General features: G+C 43.3%; 1 protein-coding gene across 7 annotated transcripts in view; it reads right to left on the reverse strand.

The window, feature by feature from the left end:
* Positions 1-21,959, reverse strand: part of CALN1 (calneuron 1) — a 478,931-nt gene that overhangs the window by 189,259 nt on the left and 267,713 nt on the right. For all 7 annotated transcript variants that reach the window (XM_034670029.1, XM_034670027.1, XM_034670026.1 and 4 more), the window contains one exon: positions 3,223-3,335. In XM_034670029.1, the coding sequence (XP_034525920.1) occupies positions 3,223-3,335 (113 nt within the window). The remainder of the gene's footprint in view (positions 1-3,222; positions 3,336-21,959) is intronic.

The following is a 21,959-nucleotide window of genomic DNA, read 5'->3' on the forward strand; positions in this document are numbered from 1 at the left end:
TGTTTTCAGATTCCTGACCCCCAGAAACCAGGATATTGTACATATTTACTGTTGTTTTATACCACAACCTATGGTGTAATACATTTTGCAGCAAAGAGATCACTCACGTGCCCTGCCAAGAATACTATCCTACCTGTATCTACAAGAAACGGACTTTTTCCCTGGCGGGAAGCCTTGCTCGAGTGTCTTAAGTAAACGATCTTCTCCTTGCTAGAGTATCAGTACCTCCTGATATCAAATCCCCCGCCTGGATATTCAGAGGCAGAAAGCCACCGTTCCGCTACTGTCCTCCTTCTTCTTCTTTACTTTTTTTAAATAATTTTTATTTTGTTATATTAGTCACCATACAGTACATCCCCAGTTTTTGATGCAACGTTCCATGATTCATTATTTGCATATAACACCCAGTGCACCACGCAATATGTGCCCTCCTTAATACCCATCACCGGCCTATCTCAATCCCCCACTCCCCTCCGCTCTGAAGCCCTGTTTGTTTCCCAGAGTCCATAGTGTCTCATGGTTCTCTTCTTCCATATCATCTTCAGCCACTGCAGCAGAGTAAACACACACACATACACGTGCATATACAAACATTCAACACAGAGCTTTCTCTCAAACCTGAAAAATCACTCAAGCCCTGGGAAGATGCACTTTTTTCCAGGAAGGACCAGATGCCCTGGATGGTTTAAGTTCCATTTATTCACGCTGTCTCTGAACAGGCAGATGGAGGGGGCAGTGTGGGAGGGTACAGGTGACTACTGAGAATTGATAGATGTCTCTGTTCTCCTTTGCTAGTCATAAAATTCTGAGCTGTATGAGGACCTGCAGGAGAGGAAAGCCACTCCCACAGCGTCCATGCATTTCTGCATTCATTTAAATATTTCAGAATGGAATTTTCCCCTTTTATTTGCTTTTCCCATCCTGTTTGTCTCCCTGGGTGAGGAAGAGGGTCTTTAATAAGGCAAAAACAGAGAATTTGTGAGCATAATAGCATTCCAAATTATGCTAGAGGCAGTCAAGATAGAGAAATATTTCCTTGCTGTGTAGGTGTTCAACTCTGAAGAACCTGGAAGATTCATGAAGCTTCTCTTTCAGGTGTAGATTAAATACCTGGAGCTCCCTGCCCTCCAGGATGGGGGTCAGGAAGAATGCTCAGAGCCTAGAAGGCATGTAGCATTCTTCCAGGCTCCAGGGGGCCATGAAGGCAGAGGCAAAGGGTAGAGAGAGCACTCAGAGTGGGTAATAAAGCACAGCAGAGAAGAAATAAATCAGGCAGAGAAAGAACTCTGGAATGTTCAATCAGAGTGGATCTGTATGGGCTGAAACACAGCCTGGTGAGAAACAATGTTACCCCATCTTCTTAACTATGTATTCATTTTTTTATTACTGCCAAGGGCCTCTACCTGTCTGTCCTTCCAAGTGTTGAATCACACCTGAAAGGTTACATAAACAGTGACATATTCTTGTCATATGGCAAATAGAACCATGAAGGTCCTTCTCTGGGGAGAGTCAGGGCTTCGGGAGGCAGTTTGGGGACACAATCTGGTGTCTCTCTCTCCCCTGCCCCCTGGATACCCTCCAGAACCAGGTCCTGCCTCTCTGCTCACCTTCATTTATGCAACTTCTCTTGATGAGCTCATCCTTGCCTATGATTTCACCCACCTGCTCTGATGGATAATAAATCTGGATTTCCAGCCTGGCCTCTCATCTTTGATCCACCCCTGTGTGCAGCTGGGCAAGGACTTGCCTCCCTATCTTAATTGTCTGACCCTCACCTTACACTCAACATGCCCAACTTAGAATTCAATGCCATACAAAGATTTCTTTTCTCCATGACCTTATCCTTGTCATCCGGGGACCTTGGGATCATCTCAAGTCTTCTCTTTGCTCAGGTCCTAAAACCATTCTGCCAGCGAGGGCTGAGGTCTTTCCCTTCAAACTATAGCTTCGTCATGGTCAACGACTAACCTGTGCTCACTGCCTCCACTCTATTCAAACCCATCATGACAAGCCTGGAACATTCCTTTGTCACTTCCTGACATATTTCAAAGTTTGAAGCAAGTGCCCCCCATTTCCCCAAGTCTTATCTGACCCCTAAAGATCACATCTGTCTTCTTTCTTGACCTGCTATTCATTCTATCCAAAAAAATCGTTATTGAGGATCTATTGTGTACAACATGTGAGGAGCTGAGGACGCTAACAAATGATTAGTTTCGTAACTATCATACCAAGAATCTCTTCTGTGTTTTTTCTCTCTTAAGAGTGTTTCCCCAACCAAATTCTTAAATAGCCAGGATTATGTCTTCAAAGTCTTTTATGAAACCCACAGTGACAGACTACAGGGCACATAACATGTTCTTATCGCATGCTTATTAGTTACATGCAAGATGGGTAGCAGAGTAAGACCAGAGATACATGTCCATTGCAATGTTTACCTAGATTAGAGAATTATCTTTGGTTAAGAAAAAAAAAACATCAAGAAATTAAAGAAACCACACTGTATGGGAGTGGTGTGGTACATGTATAACCAACAATTCAATTTAACTTGGCAAATTATTTCACTCAAATTTTAAAAATAGTGGTTGCTAACCCATTTCCCAAATTCCATCATCAAGAACTGATAGTTACTTATTAAGACTAAAAAACTAATATAAAAATGATTCACAGCACCTTGATAATTTGAACATAGATATTTGAAGTGTCCTAAGAGATTTTACGAGACAGAAATAGGAGCAAGTTGAGAAGCATCGAACACGAATTCTTAGATAAAGCCATTCTGTCCTAGTAAGGACAAGGGTATTGATAAGATCTAAACACATGAGGCAACGAGCCATCCTCTCAGCAAAGGATGCCTTGAACCAGGGATAGAATGGGGCTCATGCAATCCCAATGGTGTACTTTTTAAGTGTCCCCAAGAGAGAAACTTTTGTGAATCAGAAGTGAAGGAATATCATTTCCCCAAAATGTAAAACTGTTTCTGGTACAAAGAAAAATTAGGGAGATAGTTTGCTCATCCAAACTTTAAATGAGTATGGTTTTGATCCTTTGTTCAGAGGATCTAATATGGACCTCTACTTAGACATCAGGTTCAAGGAACATATGTCACTCTAGCCCAGAAGAGATCTTCACATGCTGAACAGAAGCTCAAGAATTCGGAGTCAAAAGTTAGTTCCAGGCACATGTCTACTGTCAAATTTAATCTTTAAAAAAATTTGTACTCACCTGCCAGAATATGCTATCTATTGTGTTTCCAAGAAAACCATCACGACCTTCTGAAGACACCAGTTTGGGGCCAAGAATTGTCATGAATTCATCAAAGTCCACTTGGCCATCCCCTGGAAGGAGAAAATATAAAGGTGAGTTGAAATGTTATTGAAATTGACCTACTGTACCCAATGAAATAAAGATCACCATGCTTTTTCTTCTTGGCATGACCTCAATGAATGAAGAGCTGGTGGCATCACTGAAAATTGTCCAACATTCTTAAAATACCAAGGTGAACACAAGAAACTGGCAATATTTGTACATCCAATACCACATATTCCTAATTATTTCCCAGGATTTCCATATCTAGAGGCCCAACCAGCACCCCCCCACACACTTAAATAGCCACCCTCACACCTGCTGTATCTTCTGGACCTCAAATTTCCTACTGTCCACATGACGGAAATTACAGCTTCATCCCCATCCCTTCCTTCATCCTGTCATCCACACATAAATTGAGACATCAAGTCTTTCACCTCTTCCACACCTGTGCCTGGTCTATATTCCTTGTTAATTCAATCGCTAGTCCCTTTCCAAAGATTGTGGTGGGAAAATGTTCTCAAGAATTACTGTACCTATTTATGATGACCACATTACTAGCAGAGTGGCTGTCTACTCTCACACTCTCACCTCCACACTGTCTCCCGTACAGTGGTTTACCCCCCCAAAAGCATAACTGATGATGCTTTATATATGTAATGGCATCTTTGACCAAAAATAAGGAAACCACTTCAGGATGGCATTCAAGTCCCACTATCCCTTTCGCTGCCTTTTGCTCCCCACCTCTGCACAAAATGCCATGCTTTTTCTGAACGTCATGCCTCTGTACATGCTGTTTCCTCCATCAAGGATGCCTTCCCTGACTTCACTGCCTAAGGAACATCATCTCGTTCTCTGAGATGGAACTTATATATCATGTTCCCCTTTTGTTTTTCTTTCTGACCTTCATTTCACTAGACAGAGTGGTCTCTCCATCTACCTTCATGTACATCTATCATAGAACTTATCAGCCTGTATTTCAGGTCACTGATCTGCATGCCTATTTCCCACCTGCACCGTGAGCTCTGCAAGGTCCGGGACCCAGCCTGAAACGTCTTTGTATATTCCATATAATGGCGGGCACTCAGTATGACTTACAGAATGAATGAATGATACCTCTCGCTTGTTTTTTCTTTGCTCAGTTCCGCATCTTTCATGCTAGATCTGACGCTGACCGAAAGGTGAACTTGAGACAACTCAGACAAAAAACAGACCTTCAAGGTACTGTCCGAGCCTCAGTGGCTCATCAGCGTGGCATTCTGCACCCTTAGAACTGCTCCAGAGGGCGTCTCCACCAAGAGCTCACCACATGTTAGCCCAGCTGGTGCGGACAGCCCAGGTGTCTGCACACAAGTCTGCCAAAGTACACACACATCAATCCACTCCCAGAGTGCAACTGCCTTCAAAGAGCCCTCGTTCAAAACCTATTTCAAAAAGCTGAGCAGATGTCATCATCAAGATGCCAATAATTCAGAAAAAGAAGTCCAGAAACACATTGCAGTGTAGATTAAAAAAAAAAACAAAAAACAACCCAAGGGGGTAAGGGAGGAGTGACAAGTCAGTGGGAAAGGAAAGATTTAGCACCAAATGGGTGGGGCAGTCACTGGGCTACTGGAGGACACTGGGTTGCCCCTCACCATTCAACAGGATAGAGGCATCTAAAATTCCACCCTCAAAATTAATTAATTAACTAATTAATGAATTAATTAATTAAATTCCACCCTCACTGGTCATCATGAGAAGGCTAACCAAGCAACAGTGAGGCACCATCTTGCATCTCAAATTAGCAAATACTTCCAGAAAGAATACTGCTCAACGATAGTAGAGACACAGAGAAGAGATAGGCTCTCGTATGCCTTCCAGGTACACTCATCCCGGATACTGACTGACAGTACTGAAGATTCTGTAATATGCTGATTCCTTTTGACCTAATAACTTTGCTTTTTTAAGAAAAATACAAGGCAAGGAAACTATCTTAAATGCAGACCAATACATTTGCCCCACAGTAGTCATCCAGTATTTGTGAAAGTGGGAAACTGGAAGCTGTAGGAAAAGGAGAAGGGCCCAGGCTTCCTGATATCTGCACTGAGCTAGCTCCACGTGGCTCCAAGTCTCAGACAGATGCACGCTTGTTAAACGCCTGCACTGACCCTCGACTCACCCCAAATCACCCCCGCTCATCTGTGGCCAGGTGGCCAAAACATCTCAGACTAGAATATGCATTCTCTATAGAAATAGTATCACCCTCAATGAGGTGAAAATGGGTTCCTGGGAGACAAACAATCTTAGCTATTACAACAGTCTGTGGTTCTCCTCGGGCCATGGTACATAAACAGATGTACAAAATATCTGTGCTATTAAAATATCGTAGGGTAAGGCAACTAGGGAAACCAGTGTCTTAAAAGGCTCCTGGTAGTGGGTGGCTCTGAAAAAGAAGAAGGTGGTGGAGGAGAGGGGGGAGGAAGAAGAGGAGGAGGAAGAGGAGGAGGAAGAGGAGGGGGAGGAGGAGGGAGGTCCAGAAACAGTGGACAAGGAAAAGCCCCAAGTACTATGGCTCCCCTTCTCCAGCCCTCCCTCTGGAATGTTCTCCTATAAGCAGTGGGCCTCATCCCAAATGTCTATCACCCATGGCAACATCTAACAGTTCACAAAGGCTACGAAGCTCAAGGGCATGGATCACTTTTCAAGAAGTCCTAATGAGACCAAACTGGGTCACTCAAGCTCCTGGCTATAGTGTAGCACGTACTGCTTTCGCTCAGTTTCTACTGCACCCAATGAAATAAACATCACCGTGCTTTTCTTCTTGGCATGACCCCAAACAATGAAGAGCTGGTAGCATCACTGAAAATTGTCCAACATTCTTGGCAGACTCTCGGGAGTCTAATGGGGGTGGTCCATAGGATGGAGCAGAAACCCTGATTCTCAAAGCCAGGAGAACAGGGCTGTCTTTGAACAGTCTACCTTCCAGGTAGGAGGAGAGAGACCACCCACCTCTCCGAAAACCCCTCCCCCCCCAGGGTTCTGGGAGCTAAGCGGTGTAGAACTGGTATATTTCAAGGGTCCAAATGGGGCTGCTGTCAAAGTCATCAGGGAGTGTTCACAGATGGTGCCCTTGGCTGAGAACACCAAAGCCAAAGCTGAGAAGCAGAAACGATGGCCCCCGTGAGGGGCACAGGCCGTTCACTACTCAAATCCTTGGCCATAAAGAAAGTTCTGGGAAGGGGGTGCTCAGGGCCCTATGGGCAGTGCCAACTGCAGTCAGTGCAGAGCACAGGTGTCTCAGCACAGACTTTCTGTGACTTGGGGGAAAGGTCCAGGTCATGGGAGAATTTGCTTCTTGCTATTTAATAGCAGACATTTGGAATCCCAGAATTTTGTGATCAAAATACGATCCCCCCTGCTTTTTTTTTTTTTTTTTTAGGGTTATGGAGCAAAGGGAGATAGATTCCGGCAGACCCACAGTTGCAGAAATAGTCCAGGTGGGGCCCCCACACCTCTCTTGGCATTTTCTCAGCTCTGGCTCCTGAATATGCGTGTACACAGAACATTTTCTGCAGACCTGCTGTAAATGGAGACTCCACGTCCTAATGCATAGCTCAACCCCAGGCCAACAAGTAGGACAAGGTTCTATTCAGATTTAGAGTAGAAAACAGCTCTCTTCACCAGATCCTAGTTTAATGGACAAACAGAACTGGGAACACCCCATAAGCTATCGACACTGCTCTCAGAAGTGGGGCCCCCATGTCCCCACCCCCTCGCTCCATCCACCCTGGGAGAAATGAGACAAATAGAATCTCAGAGGAAGATTTTGCATTAAGTCCCTTATATGAAAACCATTCCCAGGCAGAAGCAAGTTCTGAAAAGTCTGATGCCGATCCACATATCTACCTTTGACTGAGTGCTTACAATGTGGCCGGCATTCCTTACAGAAACACCCATACACTAGTTCACGGAAGACTTCCCGCAGCCTGTTTTACAGATGGGAAAACTGAGGCACAGAGAGGTTCCGTAGCTTGCAGAAACTCACACAGGGAACAGAGCTGGCATTCCACGCTGGGAGTGGATTGCTGCGTGTGCACTTTGACAACCTGTGGGCAGACACCTGCACCTCCTCGGGGAAGCAGGGTCATGGCTGGGCTCTGTCTGGAACACTCTTTCCCCTGACCCCAGTATTGCTGGCTGGAGCGCTACGGCTGTCTGGGATATAGGGGCAAAGTGAAATAGAAATTGGGTAAGGCAACCCTCTGGTCTACCTGTTGGGCCTCAGGTCAACCATTAGAGGTCTTTCTTCATCACTTAAAAGAGTCATACTATGTAATCAGAAGGATTTATTAAACACGTGCTGTGTGTCAGACTCTGAGCTCAGGGACTTATCATCTTGTCTCATTTCACCCCAGCATTATGAACAGATTCTCCTCTTCTACACGTTACCCAAGAGAAAATGTAGGTGGGAAGGGGTTAAAAGTAACTAGGTTGTGGCCGCACAGCTCGTATGTGCCAGCCAAGAGACTCTGCTTGGGACCTCTGACACTAGCCTCCACGTTGTCCCAGCTCCCCTCCCCGTGCATCAGAGATGCTAACATAAGTCCCAGCACAGGCTCGTTATCTGTCTACAAACTTTGAGAGCACAATATGTCTTCCTATCTGGCCACTTAGAAAGGAATTTAGTGGGAAATTGGGTGAGATGGCCTCCAGGGGCTTGAATACAGATGACCATGGCCTAAAAGCCATTTCGTCCCCAAATTGCCATTCTGCCTACAGTCTCGGGGTCTCAGTGATTCTCCTTAGGTGGTCAATTCCCAGAGGACCCAGGCCTCTCACACACAATCCTCCAGACATCCGAAACCCCCTCCACTAAAAAGAATTGCTCTAATAAACAAGGCCTGGCACGGTGACATCAGACTGCCATTCTGGATTCTCATGCCCCCAGAGACAAAGGTGGGCAGCTTCCCAGACTTGCCACGTTTCAAGGATTGTAGCAGACTCGGAATACAAAACATTTGGTTAATTTAGTTTATGAATCTCGAGCAAGCAAGCAAGTGCAGCATGGGAGGGTGGCATTCACTCCTACCTGGCCTCTTCCTCCCTCCTCAAGCTTCCAAATATCATGATCCGCTTAGCAAGACGTGCAGGAAGCCAACCTGCTAAGGACCATGTCTTGTTGCTTCCCACTGCCACGTAAGTCAAATGAATGCACTTGAACTAGGGCAGGAAGCTGTGGGAGGGCCAGGATTACACAACAGGTGTTACAACCAACCAGCCGGCACGCTCACAATGAGGTGAGATAATAATAAATACAATAAATAAAGACCCCTGGCTTTCTGGTGGTCTCTCTCTCCACTGGGATGCTATCAGCCCTCATTGGTCCTCAAGGCAACCCCACACTGACTGCTCCTTTGGCCCTGTGTTAGGCGCTCTTTCCAACGCAGCCCAGCTGTCTCTGCTTGGCTACCCAAATCAGGCAGCAGCTCCAGCTCCAGCCCAGGCCTGTAGGAGTTCCATTATGTGGCACAAACACCAGCCCCTATATTCTCCAAACTCCAGCAAACACAGGTCAATCTCTATAAATGGCTCTCTGGAAACATCTTTTGCTCAAATTGAATGAGAAACACCTCCTCCCCACTCCAGGAAGGTTAGTGAAAGCTCAGAGCCCACCATCAACTCTCTCCAATGCAATTCTTTTGCTTAATACGTCAAACTCGACTTCTTTTAAAGTGTTAAGGACTGAACTGTGTCCCCTCCAAAACTCGTATGTTGCAGGCTCTAACCCCCATTAGGACTGTATCTGGAGAAAGGGCCTTTAAGGAGGTCACTAAGGTTAAATGAGGTCATAAAAGTGGGCCCTGATCCAATGGGTCAGGTATCCTTACAAGAAAACGAAGAGGCACCAGGAGAGCATGCGCAGGGGAAAGGCCATGAGAAGACACAGCAGGAAGACAACCAGCCGTCTACATGACAATGACAGGGTTCCCACCAGACACCCATCCCGCCAAGAACCTTGATCTCAATCACCCTAGAACTGAGAGAAATAAGCTTCTGTTCTTTAAGCCCCCTGGACTGTGGTATTTTGTTCTAGCAGCCTGGGCTAACACAGTGGGCTCTTGGGAAACTTGGCGTGTACAGTACTGTTCCTGTGTTTGGGGGCTTAAAATAGAAAGGTAAGAGTACCTTTTTGATATCTTACACCCTATGTTAGAGGGAGGAGGAAAAGGGAACTGGAAAGGAAGTCTGAGAGCAGAATCAAGAAAGAGAGAGAGGGGACCCGGAAATCAAGGGAGACGTTCAATAAGGGGCAGGCAGTTAGTCTCCAGTGACATGAAATGCTACAGAGGGCCATGTAGTGTGACTGCTGAGAAAGGGACCACGTATGGCTCGTCACTGGACCTGCAGCGGTGGTGACAAGACCCATGCCCTGGCCCTGACAACAGCATCTGAATTTTTACATAGAAAGTGCTCAGGAGCAGCAACCTGCTTGGAAGAGGGGATATATATTGGAGATCTCAAGACCCACCCATGTTCAGTGGCTTGCTAAGAGGACTCCCAGGACAGCATATAGCTCTACTCTTGACTATGATTTATTACTGCAAAAGAATATAAAGCACAATCATCAGGGAGGAAAGATGCATGGGGTGAGGTCTGGAGGAAACCAGGAACAAGCTTCCAGAATCCTCTCCCAGTGAAGTCAACAGGACATGCTTATCAACTTTCCCAGCATTGAGTAGTGGCAACATGTGTGAAATCCTGTCTACTGGGAAAGCTCCTTAGAGTCCCAGTGTCGAAGGTTTTTACTGGGGGCTGGTCAGGTAGGCGCTCTGTGCCTGTCACATACTAACATCCAAGACTCCCAGAAAGAAAGCAGGTGTTCAGCATAAACTATATTGTATACACAAACAGTTTGGGCACAGTGAGCCACTCTTGATCCATTCTAAGTGTGATGGAATCCCTCCCCAGATCCAATTTCTCAGACACTACCCAAGGGTTAGCCTTGCAAGCAGGACTTTCTAAGGATAGCCCGCCTGTGTTAGCCCTTTCTGCCCTCAGAAGTTCTTGAGTCACTGAGCCAAAGCCACAGAAATTTACCAAAATCAACATTTCCAGCTTGAGTAGGAAAAGATGCTGGCTTCTCATGATTCAGAGTTCCTATCATAGATAATGCATCTGCTGGAGACACAGGTAGGGCCTTCCTAGATCTGAGATGCTTAACTCTGCAGCACCATGGCTTGGCCATTACTTTGACAGGCATAGCACTGTCTCTTCATTCACTGCTTCTATGCATGGAATTTTATACCCATCAAGCTCTTCTAGTCCCTTTTTTAAGAAGCTTGATTGATTGATTGATTGATTGATTTGAGAGAGAGCCTGAGCAGGGGGAAGGAGCAGAGGGAGAGGGAGAAGCAGACTCCCCGCTGAGAAGGGAGCCCAATGTGGGGCTCGATCCCAGGACCCCAAAATCATGACGTGAGCCAAAGGCAGACGCTTAACGGACTAAGCCACCCAGGCACCCCTCCTAGAACCATGCCGTCCTCACCCCATTGGTAAAAGCAGAACTGAGGCCCAGACAACCCAGAGCAGTGTGCCTGCCTCCAGCAAGTCAGCATCTGGAAGGGCAGTTTCCCACGGGAGCTGAACCCCAAGCACAAAGTTTTTACATATATTAGATAATATAGGGAAATGAAAATTGAAAAAGATGCTTTCGTTTACACTTTACGTTAGAATGGGAAATATCAATTGACCATAACAGAATAAGAAAGTCAAGGGTGTGAATATGGCGGACATCACCACCGTCCTCCTGGAAATTTGTGTTCAGGTGGGGAGAAAGACGAGGAATGATATGTGTGGTGTGATATCTCATTGTAGTTTTGATTTGCATTTCCCTGGGCATCAGTGACATTGAGCATCTTTTCATGTCTGTGGACCATCTGTATGTCTTTTCTAGAAAAATGTCTATTCGTGTTTTCTGCCCATTTTTAATTAGATTATTCATTTTTGGGGTGTTGAGTTATATAAGTTCTTGGTATATTTTGGATACTAACCCTTATCAGATATGTCATTTGCAAATATCTTCTCCCATTCTGTAGGTTGCTTTTTACTTTTGTTGACTGTTTTCTTTGCTGTGCAGAAGCTTTTTATTTTGATGAAGTCCCAATAGTTTATTTTGCTTTTGTTTCCCTTACCTCAGGAGGCTTATCTAGAAAGAAGTTGCTAAGACTGATGTCAAAGCAGTTACTGCCTGTGTTCTCTTCTAGGATTTTGATGGTTTCCTGTCTCACATTTGGGTTTTTATCCATTTTGAATTTATTTTTATGTATGGTGTAAGAAAGTGGTCCAGTTTCATACTTCTGCATGTTGCTGTCCAGTTTTCCCAACAGCATTTTTTAGAGATTTTATTTATTTGAGAGAGAAGCAGGGGGCAGGGAGAGGGAGAGAATCTCCAGCAGACTCCGCGCCGAGCAGAGTCTCATGCGGGGCTCGATCTCACAACCCCGAGATCATGACGTGAGCCAAAACCAAGAGTTGGAGACTAAGCAGCTGAGCCACCCAGGTTCCCCCAACACCATTTTTTTGAAGAGACTGTCTTTTTCCCATTGGATATTCTTTCCTGCTCTGTGGAAGATTAACTGACCACATAGTTGTGGGTTTATTTCTGGGTCTTCTATTCTGTTCCATTGATCTATATGTCTATTTTTAGGCCAGCACCATACTGTTTTGATCAGTACAGTTTTATACTATAACTTGGAGTCTTGAATTGTGATGCCTCCACATTTGCTTTTCTTTTTCAAGGTTGCTTTGGCTATTCAGGGTCTTTTGCGGTTCCATACAAATTGTAGGATTGCGTGTTCTAACTCTGTGAAAAATGCTGTTGGTGTTTTGATAGGGATTGCTTTAAATGTGTAGATTGCTTTGGGTAGTATAGACATTTTAACAATATTGTTCTTCTAATCCATGAGCATGGGATGTCTTTCCATTTCTTGTGTCGTCTGCAATTTCTTTCATCGGTGTTTTATAGTTTTCAGAGTACAGGTCTTACGTCTCTTTGGTTAGGTTTATTCCTAAGTATCTTATTGCTTTTGGTGCAATTGTAAATGGAATGGACTCTTTAATTTCTCTTTCTGCTGCTCCATTATTGGTGTATAGAAATGCAACAGATTTCGGGGTGCCTGGGTGGCTCAGTCGATTAAGTGTCTGACTTCGGATGAGGTCATGATCTCAGTGTCCTGGGATGCAGCCCTGTGCCAGGCTCCTCACTCAGCAGGGAGTCTGCTTGTGTCCCTCTCCCTCTGCCCCTCACTCATGGGTATCTTCTCTCTTTCTCTTTCAAAAAAATAAAAATAAAAAAAATCTTAAAAAAAAAAAGAAATGCAACAGATTTCTGTATATTGATTTGAAATTCTGCAACTTTACTAAATTCATTTATCAGTTCTAACAGTTTTTCGGTGGAGTTTTTCAGGTGTGAAGCTAGTGCTTTTATTAAAAAGGGGTAATTTCTCAGTACTGATTTAAGTAAAGATTGAAAAGAAATGGAATAAGATTTAAGAAATTATAAAGCAATCCTAATAAAATACTTGAACAGCTTCTCNAAAGAAATGCAACAGATTTCTGTATATTGATTTGAAATTCTGCAACTTTACTAAATTCATTTATCAGTTCTAGCAGTTTTTCGGTGGAGTTCAGGTGTGAAGCTAGTGCTTTTATTAAAAAGGGGTAATTTCTGGGGCGCCTGGGTGGCACAGCGGTTAAGCGTCTGCCTTCAGCTCAGGGCGTGATCCCGGCGTTCTGGGATCGAGCCCCACATCATGCTCCTCTGCTATGAGCCTGCTTCTTCCTCTCCCACTCCCCCTGCTTGTGTTCCCTCTCTTGCTGGCTGTCTCTATCTCTGTTGACTAAATAAATAAAATCTTTAAAAAAAAAAAAAGGGGTAATTTCTCAGTACTGATTTAAGTAAAGATTGAAAAGAAATGGAATAAGATTTAAGAAATTATAAAGCAATCCTAATAAAATACTTGAACAGCTTCTCAAATAGGAATAATTGCATTAGTTTTTTCCTGGTGTTGAGAAATAATATTCCTCATGTCATATAAACTGTTCCAGGATAAAGCAGAGAGGAAAAGTCAGTGTAACTCTGATACAAAGTACACAAAAGGAAAACAACGGACAAACTTCACTTATGGATGCATATAAAAATCCTGAAGCCTGAACTAGAAAATCTAACTTAAAATATACCAAAAGCACAGCTTATCACAGCCAGGTATAGACTCTTGCAGGACTTGAGTACAATTTAATATTAGCAAAATCAATTAATATGATAAATCAAATCAATAGATACAACTTTTAAAAGTGCTGATCTCTATGGATCCGAGTAAAATACAGTATTCATCCAGGACTTTTTAAATTGGGCAAAGAAAAATACTTCCTTAAAAAAGTAAGAGTGATCTATCTTAAGACAACAGCACACATCCTCACACTTAGGAAGAATCCCCATTCAGATAAGCGAGGGCCTGGGATGCTTGCTATCATTTTTATTCTAATTGTTCCCAGTGTACCGGCCAGCAATACGACACGAAATAGAAGTAAAAAATACGACCACAGGAATGGAGAAAACAAGATGATCACCATTTGGAGGCAGTGTGATTGTCTAGGAAAAACAAAAGACACAACTGTTGTTCTGGGGAGTGTAGTAACAGTGGCGAGATACAGACAAACGTTTAGAAAATCAGTAGTTTTCTTGTATGGCAGCAATAACTATTGAGATCTTTTAACAGAACAAAAGAGCCAAGGGACTTCTGGAGAAGGCAGCAGCAGGGGCTCCTAAGCTATTGTCCCCCCCAGCCTCCTGGCAAGTCCCTTCGCTGTGGGCACAGGCTTGGGCAGGTGGGGGCGCCCAGAGGGAAGAGGGAAGGAAGGTGGAGGGAAGGTGGAGAGGGTCTGCCTGCCTCCCCTGTGAGGCCCCTGGGGAAAGGGCCACACCTGTTCAATCTAGGAGGTTGGTGGGTGGTTCCTGACCCCACTGACTCCCAAACACTTGGGGAAAATCTGCTCTGTGGGCTGCGATCTCCCTGCTTCTGGGTGGGGGAGCTGCCCCTGGAGAAGGGCTACTGCCTAGAGGCTCAGTGGAAGAGAGGCACCTGTTCTCTGCTCAGCCACAAGATGGAAATCGGGGGCGGGGGGGTTCTACCTGTGTGTTTCCTACTGCCCAAAAGGCCCTAGGTAGAGGAGGGGAGAAAACTATAGGCAAAGAAATTGCAGCTCACTTCACGGAGGTGTGGTGACAAGAGGCAGGGGACCCAACAGCCTTTGGGGCCCTTGACTTCCCCTGAACTACAATGGGAGGAGGAAGAATTGAAGAGGAGAAAGAAAACAGAAGGGAAGGAAGTCTGAACTCTCAAAGAGTGAAATCAGAAGACACAAAGGTTCTCAGGGACTAAAAAGCTTGACTTCCAAAGACGCAAATTCACAGACACACTGGAATAGTGGGTGGTAAGTGTGGAACGCCAAGGAGCAGCTCAGGTGACTTCACCTGAGAAGGACAGGGATTCCAGAGAAAGAACAGAACAGATGAGTACCTGGGATTCCGTGAATTAACTCGCTTAACCGTCAAGGCACACTTATGGGAACGGTCTTACTATTTCACAACTCAAATCAGCAAGCAGAAACCAGGAGAGGTGATACCCTGTGTGCAGTGGCCAGGCCTGAGCCGGCTGGGGTCTGAAGGCTGGCCCTCTGACTCCAGGGTTCTCGATTTTAATCACAAAGCCAGCAATGGTTAACCTGCTGTGATTAAACACATAATGGAGCAAATGACCATTATCCAAAGAGAAAAATCTCTCTAATCATACAGAAGGGACAAAATAACCAGAAATAAACTTGAAAGTGATATGTAGGACTCATATGAAGAAACCTGAACAACTTTAGCGAGATATTGAAAAAGCCTTTCAGGGGCACCTGGTGGGCTCAGTCGGAGGGGCTTGCAACTCTTGATCTCGGTGTTGTGGGTTCAAGCCCTATGCTGGGTGTAGAGATAGCTTAAATAAATAAATATAACAAACAAACAAATTTTTCAAAAAAGCCTTTAAAGAAAATGGCATACAGTACTATCCTTCTTGATGGAAAAATTACTGTAAAGATTTCCCAAATTAATTTAGATGTTTAATGCAATTTCAAAAAAAATCCCTATGGAATTTTTTTGGGAAGTTTCCCAATGACTAGTAAGGTCATCTGGAGGAATGAACAGGCCAAGAAAAGCTTTAAAAATAATTAAGAGCAGTAATGCTATATCTAATGATAAAATGAATTACAGAACCATAATAATGAAAAAAAGTACTGATGTCAGAATGGACAGGAGATAAAACAGCACTGTCCAGAATTAAGTCCTGGTAAATACAAATAATATATAGAAACAACTGAGTAGAATAAAGGCTTCCTTGTCAAATGGTGTTGGGAAGAGGAGCATTTGGAAAGAAAAACCCATTTTACTACTCATTTTACTGTAAAACACAAAACACATAAATCAGAATATATAGGTAAAACAAGAAAAAAACCTTTCTAAGGTGAAAATCAATAAAAGAAAAGCAGAAAAGTAAAGATCCATAGAGTTGCCAACATACTCTGTATGTCAAAAATGTCAGGAACTAAATTAAATATTTAGCCATAAACTAGGAAAACTGTATGCAATGAACATGGGAACCAGGTACTACTCTTCAAATACAAAGGAACTCATTAAGGCATAAATGCTAGAGGATGTGAAGAGATAATTCACAAAGGAAAAATACAAATGTTAAACATGTGGAAAATGTTCAACTTCAAGAGTGTGAAAATAAATGCAAATTAAAGCAATGATGAGATAGCATTTCCCACATCCCCAGGATGCAATGATTGTATTTTTAAGCGAGAAGACTGAGTTTGCTGAGACTTCACGTTCCCATCGATGGGAACAGGTGCTGCACAGCCTTTCTGGATACTTAATTTGGCAACACCATTGAGATAAAAGGTTTCTTTTTAATATTATTTTCATTTGATTCAGTAATTCCTTTTCTGGACTCTGTCTTAAGAACTTCATCAGAAACTTGGGAGAGAAAACCCTGCACCATGTTGTTTGTCATGGGATTATTCTTAACGGTGAAAAATGGAAAGGAATACAGAATATAAATACGCAATTAAAAATCAACCTACCGCCCAGAGATAGCATTGCAGCATTTTCTTCTAAGCAAGTAAATAAAATTATTGAAGTAATATGTTCCTGTCCTTTCTATTTGACGTTCTATGGTGAACATTTCCCACGTTATTAAAAATCTTTAAAACGTAATTGGCCCCCAACCACTCTACAGAGAGATATAGTGTCCCATCAGTCCCCTATTTTTGGAAGACCTGATTGTTTCTATAACAGCATGTCATATGGCCGTAATAAAACAGTTATTTCTCTTTTTTAATAGGGTAAGTGTCCATATGAAATGGTTCTTCAGGATTCACACTTCTGCTGGACCGAGAGTATTGGGGAATCTTGAGGACATCCTCTGCGGTCATGTACTCCACTTTCCAAATTGAACAGAAGTAAGAGGCTTCTTGGGACCAGCCCATCTTGTACAGAATTGTTTTACAACCACCACCCATATCATTTCACAAGAAATTAGAATTGTATAGAAAATTGCCCTTCTGAGGACCTATCACCATAACACATGTTAAGAAAAAAATCACAACACATTGAATATCTATACAGGCTACACATCTCATGCCAGTGAGTCCCTGGATGATGGTGAGTTCATCGGTTCTACCTTCGGTAATTATTAGCTTGCTTGAGTGCAAAGTAGGAGTAAATACTGTGTGCTGGGGCTGCGGGGGCTGCTGAAGGCTACAACCCCCCGAAATCTTGAGAGCACCCCCACGGGTGTGTCTGTAACACTGTGTCCACACACAGTGTTAGGGGGTTAGGGCTTTGAAAGATGACTTCTGCACTAAAATCGTTGAAAATCACCCAATTCCCTATGGGAAAAAATAATGCATTGTCCCATGTAGATGACAGGCACTGGTCACACTGAGAAACACTGGAACACAAGGACCAGTCAGGCGCAAAAGCTCTGCCATCCTGCATGAAACAAACAGAAGTTGAAAACAGACTGCCCCTGGAACTGTCTGGCTTGAAAACCCGGCTGTCCACGGGGGGAAATATAATCACTTTTACATGTTTCCATTTCACTGAAGAGTCAAGGTTTTCAATGAGGACTTAGACCTAAATGCTACGCTTCCTGGATTATGAATATCCAATTTCATTTATATATATATATATATTTTTTTAATATTTTATTTATTTATTTGACAGAGATAGAGACAGCCAGCGAGAGAGGGAACATAAGCAGGGGGAGTGGGAGAGGGAGAAGCAGGCTCATAGTGGAGGAGCCCGATGTGGGGCTCGATCCCAGGACCCTGGGATCATGACCTGAGCCGAAGGCAGACGCTTAACGGCTGAGCCACCCAGGCGCCCTTTTCATTTATATTTTTAAATGGAGACTTTAGGAGTGTATGAAACAGCTTTAAAAACTCTAGGATATATAAGACATGCAGAATTTCTTTCTTGGAAATGGTCTCTTAAAAAAAGTCTTCATCAAGGAAAATGAAGGAACCAATCTATGGTCCGCAGGATCTTTCTCTGTTCCTTTCTTCCCCAAGAACTAGACGTGCACCCTAGGTCAGGAGGGACACTTCCTTCTGACAGTCACCCTTCTCTTCCTCAGCAATGTCACTGAAGGGCTGTGTAGAAGGGCCATGCTCAGACTGAACCAATAAACCCAATGTGACCAGCACTCAGGGAGCTCCCTAAGGATTCTGGCATTGACAGAAGCTTCCTGAAAAGAAAAATCCAGTAAAGTCAGGACGTTACGTCAAATTTAAAGGATACGGTTTGGTGATTAGTTTACTTTGAAGTCTGATTATAAGAAAACAAATTGAATTGTAATAGATTCCAGAGCTTAGCTATCAAAATTGAGAAGGTGGTCAATCATGGACCCCGGTGTTCATAGGGTGCTGACCGTGAAGGGCTCATAACAGCTGATATCCCTATTTCTGGGGGGTCCTGTGGCATTGGCTCTGTATTTTAGAGATACCCAATTCTCCATAGCTCAGATACAGAGACTTCATTTGTGATACGACATTCAATTAACCACTTAGGCTGAAGAAAACTTTTGTGAAATTTTTCTAAGAGTTTCTGGTTACGGGTGGATGGAACAACGTTCCACCCTATCTCTTGCACCGAATATGGCTATGAAATGCAGACAGAAAGCATGGAGCAGCTATGTAAAGATTCTGAGAAGAAACAGAAGCAGGGAATTGGGGAAGAATACCTGAAATTTGAAGCATGATCAAACCAGCAAAGAGTTTACTATATTTTTTCCTCTGGCGTTCCCAAGCTAGAAGCAATGCGGTGTGCAGCCTGGAAGTGGGCATTGGTGTGGACAGCAGGAGCTCCAGGAAACCCTCTAATTCTGACTTCAGCTTGGGAAAGGGGTCTCCCAATGCTCGGAGAGAGGGAGGGAAATACTTAATGTGTTGTTTTGGGTTTTTTTTTTTTTTTCATTTCTTCAGTCCCTCAGGCCCAATCCATAGTAACCTGTAGGGGCTGAGAAACTCTGAGGGAGAAGAACCTTCCCTCCACTAAGAAGAGCCTTTGTCTCAGGAAGGGGAGAACTCCTGATGCTTTTTTTTCCTCTTTCTTTTCTCCTGTCATTTGGACCAAGACGCTGGCACAGTCATGGAAACCGTGGAGCGGAATGGGACAAACAGAGCCCCATATTTCTGGCTGCAGGGATAAAAAAAGATGAGAACTGGAAAGGATCAGGAAGGTCTGGGAGAGTGAAGAGCTTGGCAGCGCCATCCCATAATATTGTTCATGAAACCCTGGGCTCGCCCACAAGCTGCTCATGCAGCTGACCCTAAAGAGAAGCCCGTAGACTTGGAACAGGAAAACACGACTGACTGCTGCTCAGGTCCCAGGATGGCCAGTGGGTGGTACACAGGCAGAACAGACCTGAACTGCAAGGCAAAGGATTTGAAAACGGAACCGTCACTGGCACCACAACCCAGAGAAAGCTGGTCAGAATTTGTGGCTTAAGCCCAATCAAATCAACTGCCTGCTTAAACAAGAATATCAACATTCTCCACAAGATTTTTAAAAGGCTGGGAGTCTCATAACATAATATTCAAAATGTCCAGGGTATCATACAAAATTGTTCAGCATACGAAGAACCAGGGAAGTCTGAACCTGCATTAGAAAACACAATCTGCAAATGCTAGTGACACATGTGTTAGAATTAGCGGGGTTGGCGGGGGGAGCTTTCACAAAACCCCTATAGAGATAATGCAACAAGTGAGGGCAAACACTCTTGAGAACAATGTAAAGACAGAATGTTTCAACAAAGAAATAGACGATATAAATAAGAATCTAATTGATAATTTAAAGCTGTAAAAAAAAAAAAGAGCCAATGACAACACTAAGATCTCTAGAGATAAGTTCAAGTACAAAATGGGAATGATAGAAGAGTTAATGAACTTGTACACAGATCAATAAAAATTATGAGTCCTTCCCCTCTCCTCTACTGTGATTAATGTCTATTCTATCAGAGTCTCAAGAGGAGATGAGAAAGGCTACAGAGAGGGCGCCTGGTGGCTCTCGGTCGGTTAGTGTCCAACTCTTGGTTTTGACTCAGGTCATGATCTGAGCTCTGCAGCAGCTCCGTGCTCAGTGCAGAGTCTGCTTGAGATTCTTTTCCCCTTCCTCTGCTCCTTCCCTCACCCACACTCTCTCGCATGTGTTCCCCCTTTCTCTAAAATAAATAAATAAATAAACTCTTTGTTTAAATTTTTTATTTTTATTTATTTATTTTTTGATGCAAATTTCGATGATTCATTAGTTGCATATAACACCCAGTGCACCATGCAATACGTGCCCTCCTTACTACCCATCACCGGCCTATCCCATTCCCCCACCCCCCTCCCCTCTGAAGCCCTCAGTTAATAAATAAACTCTTTTTAAAAAAGGCTACAGAGAAGAAAAAAATATGTAAGGGAAAAATGACTGAAAATTTCCCAACTTTGTTGACAAAAATTAACAAACAGGTTCAAGAAATTCAGTGAATTCCAGGGGCGCCTGGGTGGCACAGCGGTTGAGCGTCTGCCTTCGGCTCAGGGCGTGATCCTGGCGTTATGGGATCCAGCCCCACATCAGGCTCCTCTGCTATGAGCCTGCTTCTTCCTCTCCCACTCCCCCTGCTTGTGTTCCCTCTCTCACTGGCTGTCTCTATCTCTGTCAAATAAATAAATAAATAATCTTTAAAAAAAAAAAAGGGACTCCTTTAAGTTGAAAAGAAAAAATCATAATTAGAAGAAAATTATTAATAAAAAGATGTAAAATATGATAAATATAATCAAATTTCTGATAAGTAAAGACAAAGAAAAAAATTCCAGAAAGCAGCCAAAGAAAAAGGGAGCATTATCAGTAGAGAAGCAATGATTCAAATGACTACAGATTTCTCATCATGAGACACGGAGCCCAGGTGGAAATGAAACAACAGACTTAAGGAGCTAAGAAAAGAACAGTCAACCCAATTCTAGATCCAGTGAAAATATCCCTCAGGAATGGAAGTATAACGAAGAAATTTTCCAATGAAGAAAAGCAGAGAAAGTCATTGTCAAAAGACCTACTCTAGGGGTGCCTGGGTAGCGCAGTCGTTAAGCATCTGCCTTCGGCTCAGGGCGTGATCCCGGTGATCGAGCCCCACATCGGGCTCCTCCGCTGGGAGCCTGCTTCTTCCTGTCCCACTCCCCCTGCTTTGTTCCCTCTCTCGCTGGCTGTCTCTCTGTCACATAAATAAAAATAAAACCTTTAAAAAAAAAAAAGACCTACTCTAACATAATTTTTAAAGGAACTTCCTCAGAGAGAAAAAGATTCCAGGGGGAAACTTAGAACATCGGGAAGGAAGGAATGGTAAATACCTGGGTAAATACAATAGCCTATTCTTGTCCCATTTTGTTCTTTAAAAATGCTTGATGGGCTAAAAACAAAAATCAGAACATGTCTGATGGGGCTGTCAATGTAGGTAGAGATATACCAACTCTGAGCAAGAATGACAAAGGAAATGTACTGGTTCCTCCACACAAAACTCACCACAGACGAAAGACACAATGATATAGGCCAAATAGTCCCATTGAAGAGATTATATTCATAATTTAAAACTTTCTGAAAAAGAAATCTGAGGCCCAGATGGCTTCATTGGCAAATTCTACCAAACATTTGAAGAAGAAATAATACCAATTCTACACAATCTCTTCCAGAAAATAAAAGAGGCTGACATTACCCTGATACCAAAAACAGTCAGAGACATTACAAGAAAAACAACAAAAAACAAAAAACAAACCAAACAACTAGAGCCTAATATCTGCCATGAATTTAGACACAAAGGGAAAACATGAGGAGATGTTTTGGCATGATCACGCTTTCTATATGTACTAGTAGTCACAGCAATCTACATATGTGTTAAAATTCATAGAACTGTGTGTTAATTAAAAATATGTACTGCATGTTAATTAAAAATCAAAATTAAAAAAAAATAAATCAGAGGCAATAGCTTTCCGACTGCATGAATTGGCGGGCTTGAACATCTGCAGAACCATAT

The sequence above is a fragment of the Ailuropoda melanoleuca genome, chromosome 10 (genome assembly GCF_002007445.2).
Source record: "Ailuropoda melanoleuca isolate Jingjing chromosome 10, ASM200744v2, whole genome shotgun sequence".
In the NCBI taxonomy this organism is placed as follows: Eukaryota; Metazoa; Chordata; class Mammalia; order Carnivora; family Ursidae; genus Ailuropoda; species Ailuropoda melanoleuca.